Here is a 13,386-nt window from a genome sequence, read left to right on the forward strand (position 1 = left end):
TATTATGTACCTTAACTAACCTTCTAAGCATTAAATCAGTTGTGGAAGGATACTGAACAACAAATATTTCACCTTTCAAAGAGGCGCGGACAAAAACACGAAGGAACAAAAAAATACGTAGGGGAACTGTTCCATTTTCCAACTCACTGAACATATCTTCATCTCATCGCAAAACAAAGAAATACAGCACCAAACTCGTCGCTTCTTTTTGCTAACAAGCGTGATTATTGGTGATTATATTAAAAAAAAAAGTGGAGCTTTGAAAATTTATTTTAATCCACTTTTAAACATGCATTAAGGTCTAAGGATTTTATTACTGACCAATATCAACAACTTTTCCAATTTTGAACAATTCGAAATAACAAAAAAATAGCCAAAGTATCCTGAAGGCTAGTTATAGTTTGGAAAACGTGTCACGGGAGTTGTGGTCCCTCATGCATTTTACAAGGGGAAGAGTTTCGTTTTCCTAGCCCAAATCCCGCCCCTTTAAAAATGCATGGGGAACCAAATCTCGTGACACGTTTTCCGAACTGTTAACCAGCCTTTAAAGCCGGTGTGGGCATTAGAGAGTTAAAAAAAATATTTTAAGAAAAAAATGTCGAAAGATAAATGCGAAAAGAGTAATAGAAAGGGATTATTGATTTCCCGTGCCAAAACCCTCTTCCATGAATATAAGTGAGAAAAAATCTGCGGAACAAGAATCTCAACAAGGAAAGAACATGATTAAGTAATTTTAATTATTTCCATGAATATGGTTGGCGCATGTGAATAAATATCAAATATAATCAATTCACAGTCCTTTTTGGTCGAAATTGATTTTAATGATGCTAAAAGAAGCATCACATCTCGAAAATCTTGTCCATTATTTTGTTCTCATGGGCTTCGTGGCCGTGCGGTTAGCGACGTCAATCGTCTAGACGCATGGGTTATGGAGCATGAATTCGATTCCCGCCCCGGGAAGGAGAAAACTCCGTTGTCTACATAGGTGTTAAGTGTTCAGTCTGTACGACCTCTGGTCAAAGACGGTGCTCCTATCTTTTTTTTTTTAAAGTCCACACATATGGAAGCTCCTAATCTGTAAACTAGCCTTAAAGTACGTGAAGACCGAAATTCGATCAAATTTTCACTTGGTTTGAAACCGCCTTAAACTCGATTTGATTTTGTTCAGCTTGTTCATTATTATTTTTTAACATCGTCGTTTAAAATCGAAAATGAACTTAATCTGGAAATCTGTCTGCCTCTGCGCTTCATTTTATTGAAGTTGTGAAGGCCTGATTTTCAGGATATAATTGCCTACCAAGCTACCGGTTCCGTTTAATCCACTAATTAAATTGGTCAAATTTAAATGCCATTTTGGAGCTCTTTGGAAGAATCAATGAAAAAACGGGACAAATTGAGGATTTTTTAGATTACGACGGGACAGCACAATAAGGTCTAAAAAACAGGACTGTCCCGTTAAATACGGTACGTATGGTCAGCCTACCTCTATTCTTAATTCTTTATTCTTTATTCTTCTTTATTCTATATTCTTTATTCTTTACTCTTAACTCTTTATTATTTACTCTTTATTCTTTACTCTTTACTCTTTACAAGGGTTCGTAATGCTCACTCAATCTCAAGAGCACAGGATGCTCCCTCACGAACATTTTCGGGGAGAAATCACTTTTCGGGAAAGAAAAACAGCCTGGAGAGTGATAACCATTTTTCGCTCACTTCGATTGCCGCCAAACGTTGGTTTGCTCTTTTTCTTTCATATTCGAGTCATTTCGTGGCAATGCAAATGCAAATGGTAGTAGCTTATGTGGAACAAATAACTTAATGCTTTTATACAGATAGCGTGGTGGTGTGGCTAGAGTAAGCGCATCCCTACGGCTATTATTGTTACTATTCTGGGTTCGAATCCCGGCGCAGTCATACAATTTTGTAATTGTTCTGCGATAATTCTCTCGAAAAGTTAGTGAGCGGTAAAAGTGATGAAACGAAAAAGGATTTTCATCTAATAGGCATGATTTCCGTTTATCTTCCAAGGCTTATTTTAAAGGAAAGATTGATGGGTGAAAGATGATCCTCAACATAAACAACGAAAAAAGATTCTCCCGTGGCCCGAAACACGCTTGCTTTGTTCTCATTGAAACGAAAAATCGAAACCCTGCTCTTTACTCTTTATTCTTTATTCTTTATTCTTTATTCTTTATTCTTAATTTTTTATTTTTTATTTTTTATTTTTTATTCTTTATTCTTTATTCTCTATTCTCTATTCTTTATTCTTTATTCTTTATTCTTTATTCTTTATTCTTTATTCTTCATTCTTTATTCTTTATTCTTTATTCTTTATTCTTTATTCTTTATTCTTTATTCTTTATTCTTTATTCTTTATTCTTTATTCTTTATTCTTTATTCTTTATTCTTTATTCTTTATTCTTTATTCTTTATTCTTTATTCTTTTATTCTTTATTCTTTATTCTTTATTCTTTATTCTTTATTCTTTATTCTTTATTCTTTATTCTTTATTCTTTATTCTTTATTCTTTATTCTTTATTCTTTATTCTTTATTCTTTATTCTTTATTCTTTATTCTTTATTCTTTATTCTTTATTCTTTATTCTTTATTCTTTATTCTTTATTCTTTATTCTTTATTCTTTATTCTTTATTCTTTATTCTTTATTCTCTTTATTCTTTATTCTTTATTCTTTATTCTTTATTCTTTATTCTTTTATTCTTTATTCTTTTATTCTTTATTCTTTATTCTTTATTCTTTATTCTTTTATTCTTTATTCTTTATTCTTTATTCTTTATTCTTTATTCTTTATTCTTTATTCTTTATTCTTTATTCTTTATTCTTTATTCTTTATTCTTTATTCTTTATTCTTTTATTCTTTATTCTTTATTCTTTATTCTTTATTCTTTATTCTTTATTCTTTATTCTTTATTCTTTATTCTTTATTCTTTATTCTTTATTCTTTATTCTTTATTCTTTATTCTTTATTCTTTATTCTTTATTCTTTATTCTTTATTCTTTTTTTTTTATTTTTTATTCTTTTTTCTTTTTTCTTTATCTTTTATTCTTTATTCTTTATTCTTTATTCTTTATTCTTTATTCTTTATTCTTTATTCTTTATTCTTTATTCTTTATTCTTTATTCTTTATTCTTTATTCTTTATTCTTTATTCTTTATTCTTTATTCTTTATTCTTTATTCTTTATTCTTTATTCTATTATTATTTTATTCTTTATTCTTTATTCTTTTATTCTTTATTCTTTATTCTTTTATTCTTTATTCTTTATTCTTTATTCTTTTATTCTTTATTCTTTATTCTTTATTCTTTATTCTTTATTCTTTATTCTTTATTCTTTATTCTTTATTCTTTATTCTTTTATTCTTTATTCTTTATTCTTTATTCTTTATTCTTTATTCTTTATTCTTTATTCTTTATTCTTTATTCTTTTATTCTTTATTCTTTATTCTTTATTCTTTATTCTTTATTCTTTATTCTTTATTCTTTATTCTTTATTCTTTATTCTTTTATTCTTTATTCTTTATTCTTTATTCTTTATTCTTTATTCTTTATTCTTTATTCTTTATTCTTTTATTCTTTATTCTTTATTCTTTATTCTTTATTCTTTATTCTTTATTCTTTATTCTTTATTCTTTATTCTTTATTCTTTATTCTTTATTCTTTATTCTTTATTCTTTATTCTTTTATTCTTTTATTCTTTATTCTTTATTCTTTATTCTTTATTCTTTTATTCTTTATTCTTTTATTCTTTATTCTTTATTCTTTTATTCTTTATTCTTTTATTCTTTATTCTTTTATTCTTTATTCTTTATTCTTATTCTTTATTCTTTATTCTTTATTCTTTATTCTTTATTCTTTATTCTTTATTCTTTATTCTTTATTCTTTATTCTTTATTCTTTATTCTTTATTCCTTATTCTTTATTCTTTATTCTTTATTCTTTATTCTTTATTCTTTATTCTTTATTCTTTATTCTTTATTCTTTATTCTTTATTCTTTATTCTTTATTCTTTATTCTTTATTCTTTATTCTTTATTCTTTATTCTTTTTTCTTTATTCTTTATTCTTTATTCTTTATTCTTTATTCTTTATTCTTTATTCTTTATTCTTTATTCTTTATTCTTTATTCTTTATTCTTTATTCTTTATTCTTTATTCTTTATTCTTTATTCTTTATTCTTTATTCTTTATTCTTTATTCTTTATTCTTTATTCTTTATTCTTTATTCTTTATTCTTTATTCTTTATTCTTTATTCTTTATTCTTTTTATTATCATTTATGAAGGACAGCCAATTTCCACTAGTCGAAAACGCCAAGGACTGTTCTCCGCACTGTAAAGAAAACGTCAAGATCCGTCCATCACGTCCATCACAAATAAGCATGGTGCTCCGCAGTTTGCCTCCGTCGTTTAACAGCATCCTTTCGGCGCTGGGTTCAAGGTTGGATGACGAAATATCATTGGATCATTGGATGTAGTGAAGTCAAGACTAATGGACGAATACCATCGTCGACTCGAGCGAGGGTGAAATCTGAAATGGCAATGCGAACGGCTGAAGCAAAAGCGAGGAAGGATAAGGAAACCCGAGTATATCATCATTGCAAGAAGCCTGACCATTTGCGCGGGAATTGTAGGAAATTGCAGGCCTCCAAGAAAGAAGGCGAATGTTCGAAAAGTGAGTAGAAAAACGAAGGTGCCAAAGCAGCGCACAGTGACTGTCGTAGTGTCGCGTTTACTGTTGGAGAAAGTGTTCATCGAGGGTGATCGATAGCGGAACTAGTGCTGTGTTAAAGAGCTGTGGGAATTTCCTGGTGGCTGGATAACAGTGGCTGATGGTAAGAAGACGCAGATTAAGAGCGTAGGAAGCGGAGTGCTCATGGTGACAACAAACCGGTTCGTAGCACTATATGTCGGACGTTAAGTACGTGCCGGAGCTGTCGACGAGTCAGATTTCCGTTGGCAAGTATGTTTTGATGACAAGAGTTGCCGAGTGGTTGATGCTACGGGTGAAATTGTGGCAGTAGGGGTCGGTGTGGAAGTTTATATGTATTATGTATTATGTGGTGAATCGTCGTTGGTCTTGTTGATAATCAAGTCGATAATTGTTGATAATCGAGTCGAGTCAAATACGAGACACTGAAGACGGCCTTACTGTTGAGGTCGAAATACGTATCTGTCAAGACACAATTAAGTGGTGGAATTCAATGGGATTGTAAAAACTCGTCTTATGACAAGTGAAAATATTCCACTAAACAGCTCAAAATAATTTTCTTATCTTGTTGATAATGCCGTTTCACCAGATAGTTCGGTAGAAACGAGAAGGGAGAGGTGAGAAATGATAAGGGAGCAGAGGGAAGTGGGATGTGAGCTGTGAAAGGGAGAAATGAAAAGAAAGAAATAAGTGGGATGTGAAACATCTCGATTATTTCTTGCGTTTCTCACATCTTACTTCTCACTTTCCACAGTGAGAAGTCAGAAGTTAGAACTCAGAAGTGAGACGTGAGACGGCTCACTTCTCACTGCTCACATCTGACGTCTAATTGCTCACTTTTCATTGCTCACTTCTAACTGCTAATTTCTCAACTCTAACTTCTCGTTTACCAATTATTCGACGAAACGGCGTAGCCATATTGTCCACATGTACAAAGCTATGCTAACACTAAACGGTAAGTTGTGATAAATATTAGCGTAGAAAGTACGGTACGAATAACAAGCAAAAAAGTCAAAAATGCCCTAATGGTTACCCGACAGACCCCATTATGATTCCTATAAATCCGGGCCCGTTAAATCCTGGTCGGTCAAATATTTAATGAGCTAAAGCAAACACGTTATCGAAATTCGGTCCCGCAAAAAAAGTCGGAAACGCAATGGTTAAAGACGATTTAAAAGGGGCAGCCCTTACTTTGCACCGTTCAATGTGGAAAAACGATCCATAAAAGAATGAAAAACGATCCATAAATAACATCTGAATGTTCCATAAAACGCTACCATAAATCCATAAAATAGTTCGAGAGATTCCATAAAGAATATTTTTATGATCCATAAAACTTTGAAAAATGATCCATAAAAACTATATATTGATCCATGAAACTTCAAATTTGCGCAATTTATATCCGAATGATGATCCATAATTTCAGCCATATGATCCATAATTTTGGTCATATGATCCATAATTTTATAAAATGTGATCCATAATGCTTGGAAAGAAGGCCAATGGAACTATATTAATTGATCCCCACATTTTATAAAATCTATGGATCATTTATCAAAATGTATGGATCATATCACCAAAACTATGGATCATTTGAACAAAGTTATGGATCAAATGGCCAGAATTATGGATCATATGACTAAAATTATGGATCATATTACTGAAATTATGGATCATCATCACGATAAAAAAAATGCGCAAATTTGAAGTTTTATGGATCATTTTCCAAAGATTTATGGATCATTTGTCATATTTTCATGGGAAAATAGCAAGAATTGTATTGTTTTTCTTTACCATGTTAATGGAACATATTTCCCAATTAATTGCTAAATTTTAGCTTAGTTATGGATCGAAAAATTATTCTTTATGGAATCTCATTAACTATTTTATGGATTTATGGTAGCGTTTTAAGCAACATTCAGATGTTATTTATGGATCGTTCTCCAGTTTTTTATGGATCCGTCTTTATCGTTTATATGCAAAAGTATGTTTTGCCTTTAAAAGGATTCTTTCTCTGTAGTTCATAACCACTTAAAAAAGCTAGAACTCATTGACCATTCAAATTAAGAGCGAGTCGAAACTCATTGGCCTCTAGTAAAAACCTGAAAATCAACTAAATTTGTCATTATAACAACATGGAATTGAGATAGAAGTAGAAATTTCCTTCGAACAAGTTAAATCCTGTATAGTAAGAGAAAAAGGAATTCAAAGAAACTGCATTTTGGTTTTCCTTCTCTACTAGTTCTGCTTACAAGCAGAGTTGTAGTAATGAATAGCACTCATTAACAATTCATAACAGTAAAAACAAGCTTGGAAATATAGAATTGAAGCATTTTGTACAAAGAACGTCAATGACCTATCTTTAGTCATACGACATCAACGAAAGAAATAGAAGACCGCGTTCATCCCCCAGCTCGCACTGTATCGCGCGAGCTTAGCGCACAACACTTCATTCGTGGCTCACCACTGTAGACCGGGGCAGAAGAAGGCAACACCGAAACCTGACGGCGAAGGTATCCACATCGACGAGCGTACGCTTCGTGACTTTACAGTTCAGAAGCGCCACCGCTCTAGTTTGAATCGCAGCTGGAATAGTGACGACCGGTGGAATGGGATCGGGATGGGGATTTACCTCGATTTGCGCAGCCGCTTCCTCGATCGCCTTGTCCATGCTGGTGAGTTCGTTCTCGACCAGGTCGCCGAGATTCTCCGTGCCGTCGCTTTGCTTACTCAGGTCTCCGATCATTTCGGTGACCGCGTGTAGTTTCGCTTTCAGGTCAGTGATTTTCTCCGAGACGTTGGCCGATTCGCTCGTTTTCTGCAGCGACTGGAAGAGACCGGTGATGGAGCCGCTCAGCTCCTTGATCTCCTCCGCTATGCCTATGGGTAAGAAAAATCAGATCAAGGTGATGCAAACGGATGTTGATGATCTTTAGTAAGATGCTTTTATTAAACCAATACATACTTACAGAGTCAAACATTAACAAAAATAATAATTGTGCATGCATGAATAATAGGACACTCAAATATTAAGTAACATGAATCATCCAACAGTTCGGAATCAAAAACTTACGTTCACCGCACTCGATATTGGCGGACCGGTTGCAGATCGACATTCCCTGGACGTGCGCCGACGCCAGCAGATGCGCTCCGATGATCACCTTCCGGGCGAGCGATTCCACGTTCGTTGAGTTGTCCTTCAGGTAGTTCTCGTGGACGATCGACAGCTTGGACATCACCTCCTGGAGCTCTTCGGCGATCATCAGGAAGTAGGTCGGCGTGCCACCGGCGCCGGGCATCTCGTTCTCGCTGATCGCTCTCACCGTTAGCTTTTCCGACGACTTGATGCAGGCCTCCAGCAGCGTTCGGAGTGCCGTTTCGCCGCTGATCTTGGTATCGATCAGACAGTTCTCCAGATTTTTGATGGTACCGAGAGCGTCCTGGTATTTGTGGTCCATTTCCTCCTGTTGGTGAAGTAAATCTTGCAGGTCGGACTCGATTGCTCCCTTTTCGGCCAGCAGTCGGTCCATGTTTGCATCGAGGGACTTGAGATTGAGGAAGGAACAGAAGTTTCGATTAATTTACGTGTCGAGTTCTTGTGGAATATCAACATAGAGATGATCGGATGACCTCTCACTTTTACCATATGACTGTGTTGCCGCAAGCAATACCCGATGAGAAGCAGGTGTTATTGACATTAGAAAAGCGCTCAATATGGATGAACAGTTTTGTACTGTGAAGCGGTTTCTTTACCTATGGTGTTCCTTTAATCGTTTTACTGGATTGGGGCTGTATAAAGAATTTTTGACGTCTGAAGCATCTACCATACACATAACAAAATACACTTCCTTGACGATGCATTAGCAGTGACCAAAAGCTGTGTTATTTACGAATGATTTTCATGTGAACAGGTTCGTGATTGGTTAACACAAAAATAGTATCTGAAGTAGCGATTATCGATTGTTCAACATTTTTTGTAGTGATCATTTGACTAGTTTTAAGATTTTTACACTGAGGAATGTTTAAGATAAATAACAAAATAATTCGATAGCAATCACATCGAAAATCACATGTGTAGAAGAATTAAAAGAGCAACTCTCGGAAGAATTTTTGGTGGAAGAAAAGCGGTTCGACAACGAATCTCGGAGCATGAAGATGAGATTATCGGCGAAGCTTCTGAAGCAGAGATCTCCACTCCGTCGCATCGGTGAGCAACCAGCTGTTGCATGACTCCATCCAATCCAAAACCCATCAAAATCCAATCCAAATCAAATCCAAACCCAATCCAATCCAATTCAGATCCAAATCCAATCCAAATCCAAATCCAATCCAAATCCAATCCAAATCCAATCCAAATCCAATCCAAATCCAATCCAAATCCAATCCAAATCCAATCCAAATCCAATCCAAAGCAAATCCAAATCCAATCCAAATCCAATCCAAATCCAATCCAAATCCAATCCAAATCCAATCCAAACCAATCCAAACCAACCAACCAATCCAAACCAATCCAAACCAATCCAAACCAACCCAAACCAATCCAAACCAACCAAACCAATCAAACCAAATCAAACCAATCCAAACCAATCCAAACCAATCCAAACCAATCCAAACCAATCCAAACCAATCCAAACCAACCAAACCAATCCAAACCAATCCAAACCAATCCAAACCAACCAAACCAATCCAAACCAACCAAACCAATCCAAACCAATCCAAACCAATCCAAACCAACCAAACCAATCCAAACCAACCAAACCAATCCAAACCAACCAAACCAACCAAACCAATCCAAACCAACCAAACCAATCCAAACCAATCCAAACCAATCCAAACCAATCCAAACCAACCAAACCAACCAAACCAACCCAAACCAATCCAAACCAATCCAAACCAACCAAACCAATCCAAACCAACCAAACCAATCCAAACCAATCCAAACCAATCCAAACCAACCAAACCAATCCAAACCAATCCAAACCAACCAAACCAATCCAAACCAATCCAAACCAATCCAAACCAATCCAAACCAACCAAACCAATCCAAACCAATCCAAACCAATCCAAACCAATCCAAACCAATCCAAACCAATCCAAACCAACCAAACCAATCCAAACCAATCCAAACCAATCCAAACCAACCAAACCAATCCAAACCAATCCAAACCAATCCAAACCAATCCAAACCAATCCAAACCAATCCAAACCAATCCAAATCCAATCCAAACCAATCAAAACCAATCAAAACCAATCCAAACCAACCGAAACCAATCGAAACCAACCGAAACCAACCGAAACCAACCGAAACCAATCCAAACCAACCAAACCAACCGAAACCAATCCAAACCAATCCAAACCAACCAAACCAATCCAAACCAATCCAAACCAACCAACCAAACCAATCCAAACCAATCCAAACCAACCAAACCAATCCAAACCAACCAAACCAATCCAAACCAATCCAAACCAATCCAAACCAATCCAAACCAATCCAAACCAATCCAAACCAATCCAAACCAATCCAAACCAACCAAACCAAACCAATCCAAACCAATCCAAACCAATCCAAACCAATCCAAACCAATCCAAACCAATCCAAACCAATCCAAACCAATCCAAACCAATCCAAACCAATCCAAACCAATCCAAACCAATCCAAACCAATCCAAACCAATCCAAACCAATCCAAACCAATCCAAACCAACCCAAACCAATCCAAACCAATCCAAACCAATCCAAACCAATCCAAACCAATCCAAACCAACCAAACCAATCCAAACCAATCCAAACCAATCCAAACCAACCAAACCAACCAAACCAACCAAACCAATCCAAACCAATCCAAACCAACCCAAACCAACCAAACCAATCCAAACCAACCAAACCAATCCAAACCAATCCAAACCAATCCAAACCAATCCAAACCAAACCAACCAAACCAATCCAAACCAACCAAACCAACCAAACCAATCCAACCCAACCAATCCAACCAACCAATCCAAACCAATCCAAACCAACCCAAACCAACCCAAACCAATCCAAACCAATCCAAACCAACCAAACCAATCCAAACCAACCAAACCAACCCAAACCAACCACATCCAATCCAAACCAATCCAAACCAACCAAACCAATCCAAACCAATCCAAACCAATCCAAACCAACCCAAACCAATCCAAACCAATCCAAACCAATCCAAACCAACCAAACCAACCAAACCAATCCAAACCAACCAAACCAATCCAAACCAATCCAAACCAATCCAAACCAATCCAAACCAAACCCAACCAAACCAATCCAAACCAATCCCAAACCAATCCAAACCAATCCAAACCAATCCAAACCAACCAAACCAATCCAAACCAACCAAACCAATCCAAACCAATCCAAACCAATCCAAACCAATCCAAATCCAATCCAAACCAATCCAAACCAATCCAAACCAACCCAATCCAATCCAACCAATCCAAACCAATCCAAACCAATCAAACCAAACCCAAACCAATCAAACCAATCCAAACCAATCCAAACCAATCCAAACCAATCCAAACCAATCCAAACCAATCCAATCCAACCAACCAATCCAAACCAAACCAAACCAACCAATCCAAACCAATCCAAACCAATCCAACCAAACCAATCCAAACCAACCAAACCAACCAAACCAATCCAAACCAATCCAAACCAATCCAAACCAATCCAAACCAATCGAACCAATCCAAACCAATCCAAACCAATCCAAACCAATCCAAACCAACCAAACCAACCAAACCAATCCAAACCAATCCAAACCAACCAAACCAATCCAAACCAACCAAACCAATCCAAACCAACCAAACCAATCCAAACCAATCCAAACCAACCAAACCAATCCAAACCAATCCAAACCAATCCCAAACCAATCCAAACCAATCCAAACCAATCCAAACCAACCAAACCAATCCAAACCAACCAAACCAATCCAAACCAATCCAAACCAATCCAAACCAATCCAAACCAATCCAAACCAACCAAACCAATCCAAACCAATCCAAACCAATCCAAATCCAACCAAACCAATCCAAACCAATCCAAACCAATCCAAACCAACCAATCCAAACCAATCCAAACCAATCCAAACCAATCCAAACCAATCCAAACCAATCCAAATCGAATCCAAACCAATCCAAACCAACCCAACCAATCCAAACCAATCCAACCAATCCAAACCAATCCAAACCAATCCAACCAATCCAAACCAACCAAACCAATCCAAACCAACCAAACCAATCCAAACCAACCAAACCAATCCAAACCAATCCAAACCAATCCAAACCAATCCAAACCAACCAAACCAACCAAACCAATCCCAAACCAATCCAAACCAACCAAACCAATCCCAAACCAATCCAAACCAATCCAAACCAATCCAAACCAATCCAAACCAACCAAACCAATCCAAACCAAACCAATCCAAACCAATCCAAACCAACCAAACCAATCCAAACCAACCAAACCAATCCAAACCAACCAAACCAATCCAAACCAATCCAAACCCAACCCAAACCAATCCAAACCAACCAAACCAATCCAAACCAACCAAACCAATCCAAACCAATCCAAACCAACCAAACCAATCCAACCAATCCAAACCAATCCAAACCAATCCAAACCAACCAAACCAATCCAAACCAACCAAACCAATCCAAACCAATCCAAACCAACCCAAACCAATCCAAACCAATCCCAATCCAATCCAAACCAATCCAAACCAACCAAACCAACCAAACCAAACCCAAACCAATCAAACCAACCAAACCAACCAAACCAACCAAACCAATCCAAACCAATCCAAACCAATCCAAACCAATCCAACCAACCAATCCAATCCAAACCAAACCAAACCAATCCAATCCAAACCAATCCAAACCAACCAAACCAACCAAACCAACCAAACCAATCCAAACCAACCAAACCAATCCAAACCAACCAAACCAATCCAAACCAATCCAAACCAACCGAACCAACCTGAACCAACCGAAACCAATCCAAACCAATCCAAACCAATCCAAACCAACCCAAACCAAACCAAACCAAACCAATCCAAACCAACCAAACCAATCCAAACCAACCAAATCCAATCCAAACCAATCCAAACCAATCCAAACCAATCCAAACCAATCCAAACCAATCCAAACCAACCAAACCAATCCAAACCAACCAAACCAATCCAAACCAATCCAAACCAATCCAAACCAACCAAACCAATCCAAACCAATCCAAACCAATCCAAACCAATCCAAACCAATCCAAACCAATCCAAACCAATCCAAACCAACCAAACCAATCCAAACCAATCCAAACCAATCCAAACCAACCAAACCAATCCAAACCAACCAAACCAATCCAAACCAATCCAAACCAACCAAACCAATCCAAACCAATCCAAACCAATCCAAACCAATCCAAACCAATCCAAACCAACCAAACCAATCCAAACCAACCAAACCAACCATCCAAACCAATCCAAACCAACCAAACCAATCCAAACCAACCAAACCAATCCAAACCAATCCAAACCAATCCAAACCAACCCAAACCAACCAAACCAATCCAAACCAACCCAAACCAACCAAACCAACCAAACCAATCCAAACCAATCCAAACCAATCCAAACCAATCCA

General features: G+C 36.3%; 1 protein-coding gene across 7 annotated transcripts in view; it reads right to left on the reverse strand.

Annotated features, from left to right (window-relative positions):
• The window catches only part of LOC134225582 (huntingtin-interacting protein 1), a 94,350-nt gene that overhangs the window by 5,213 nt on the left and 75,751 nt on the right, over positions 1-13,386 (reverse strand). For 6 of the 7 annotated variants that reach the window (XM_062705769.1, XM_062705775.1, XM_062705767.1 and 3 more), the window contains 2 exons: positions 7,797-8,268; positions 7,356-7,603 (listed from right to left, as the gene is read on the reverse strand). In XM_062705769.1, coding sequence (XP_062561753.1) covers positions 7,356-7,603; positions 7,797-8,268 — 720 coding nt within the window. The remainder of the gene's footprint in view (positions 1-7,355; positions 7,604-7,796; positions 8,269-13,386) is intronic. The other variant, XM_062705776.1, reaches the window with a different exon arrangement.

Source organism: Armigeres subalbatus, chromosome 3 (genome assembly GCF_024139115.2).
Source record: "Armigeres subalbatus isolate Guangzhou_Male chromosome 3, GZ_Asu_2, whole genome shotgun sequence".
In the NCBI taxonomy this organism is placed as follows: Eukaryota; Metazoa; Arthropoda; class Insecta; order Diptera; family Culicidae; genus Armigeres; species Armigeres subalbatus.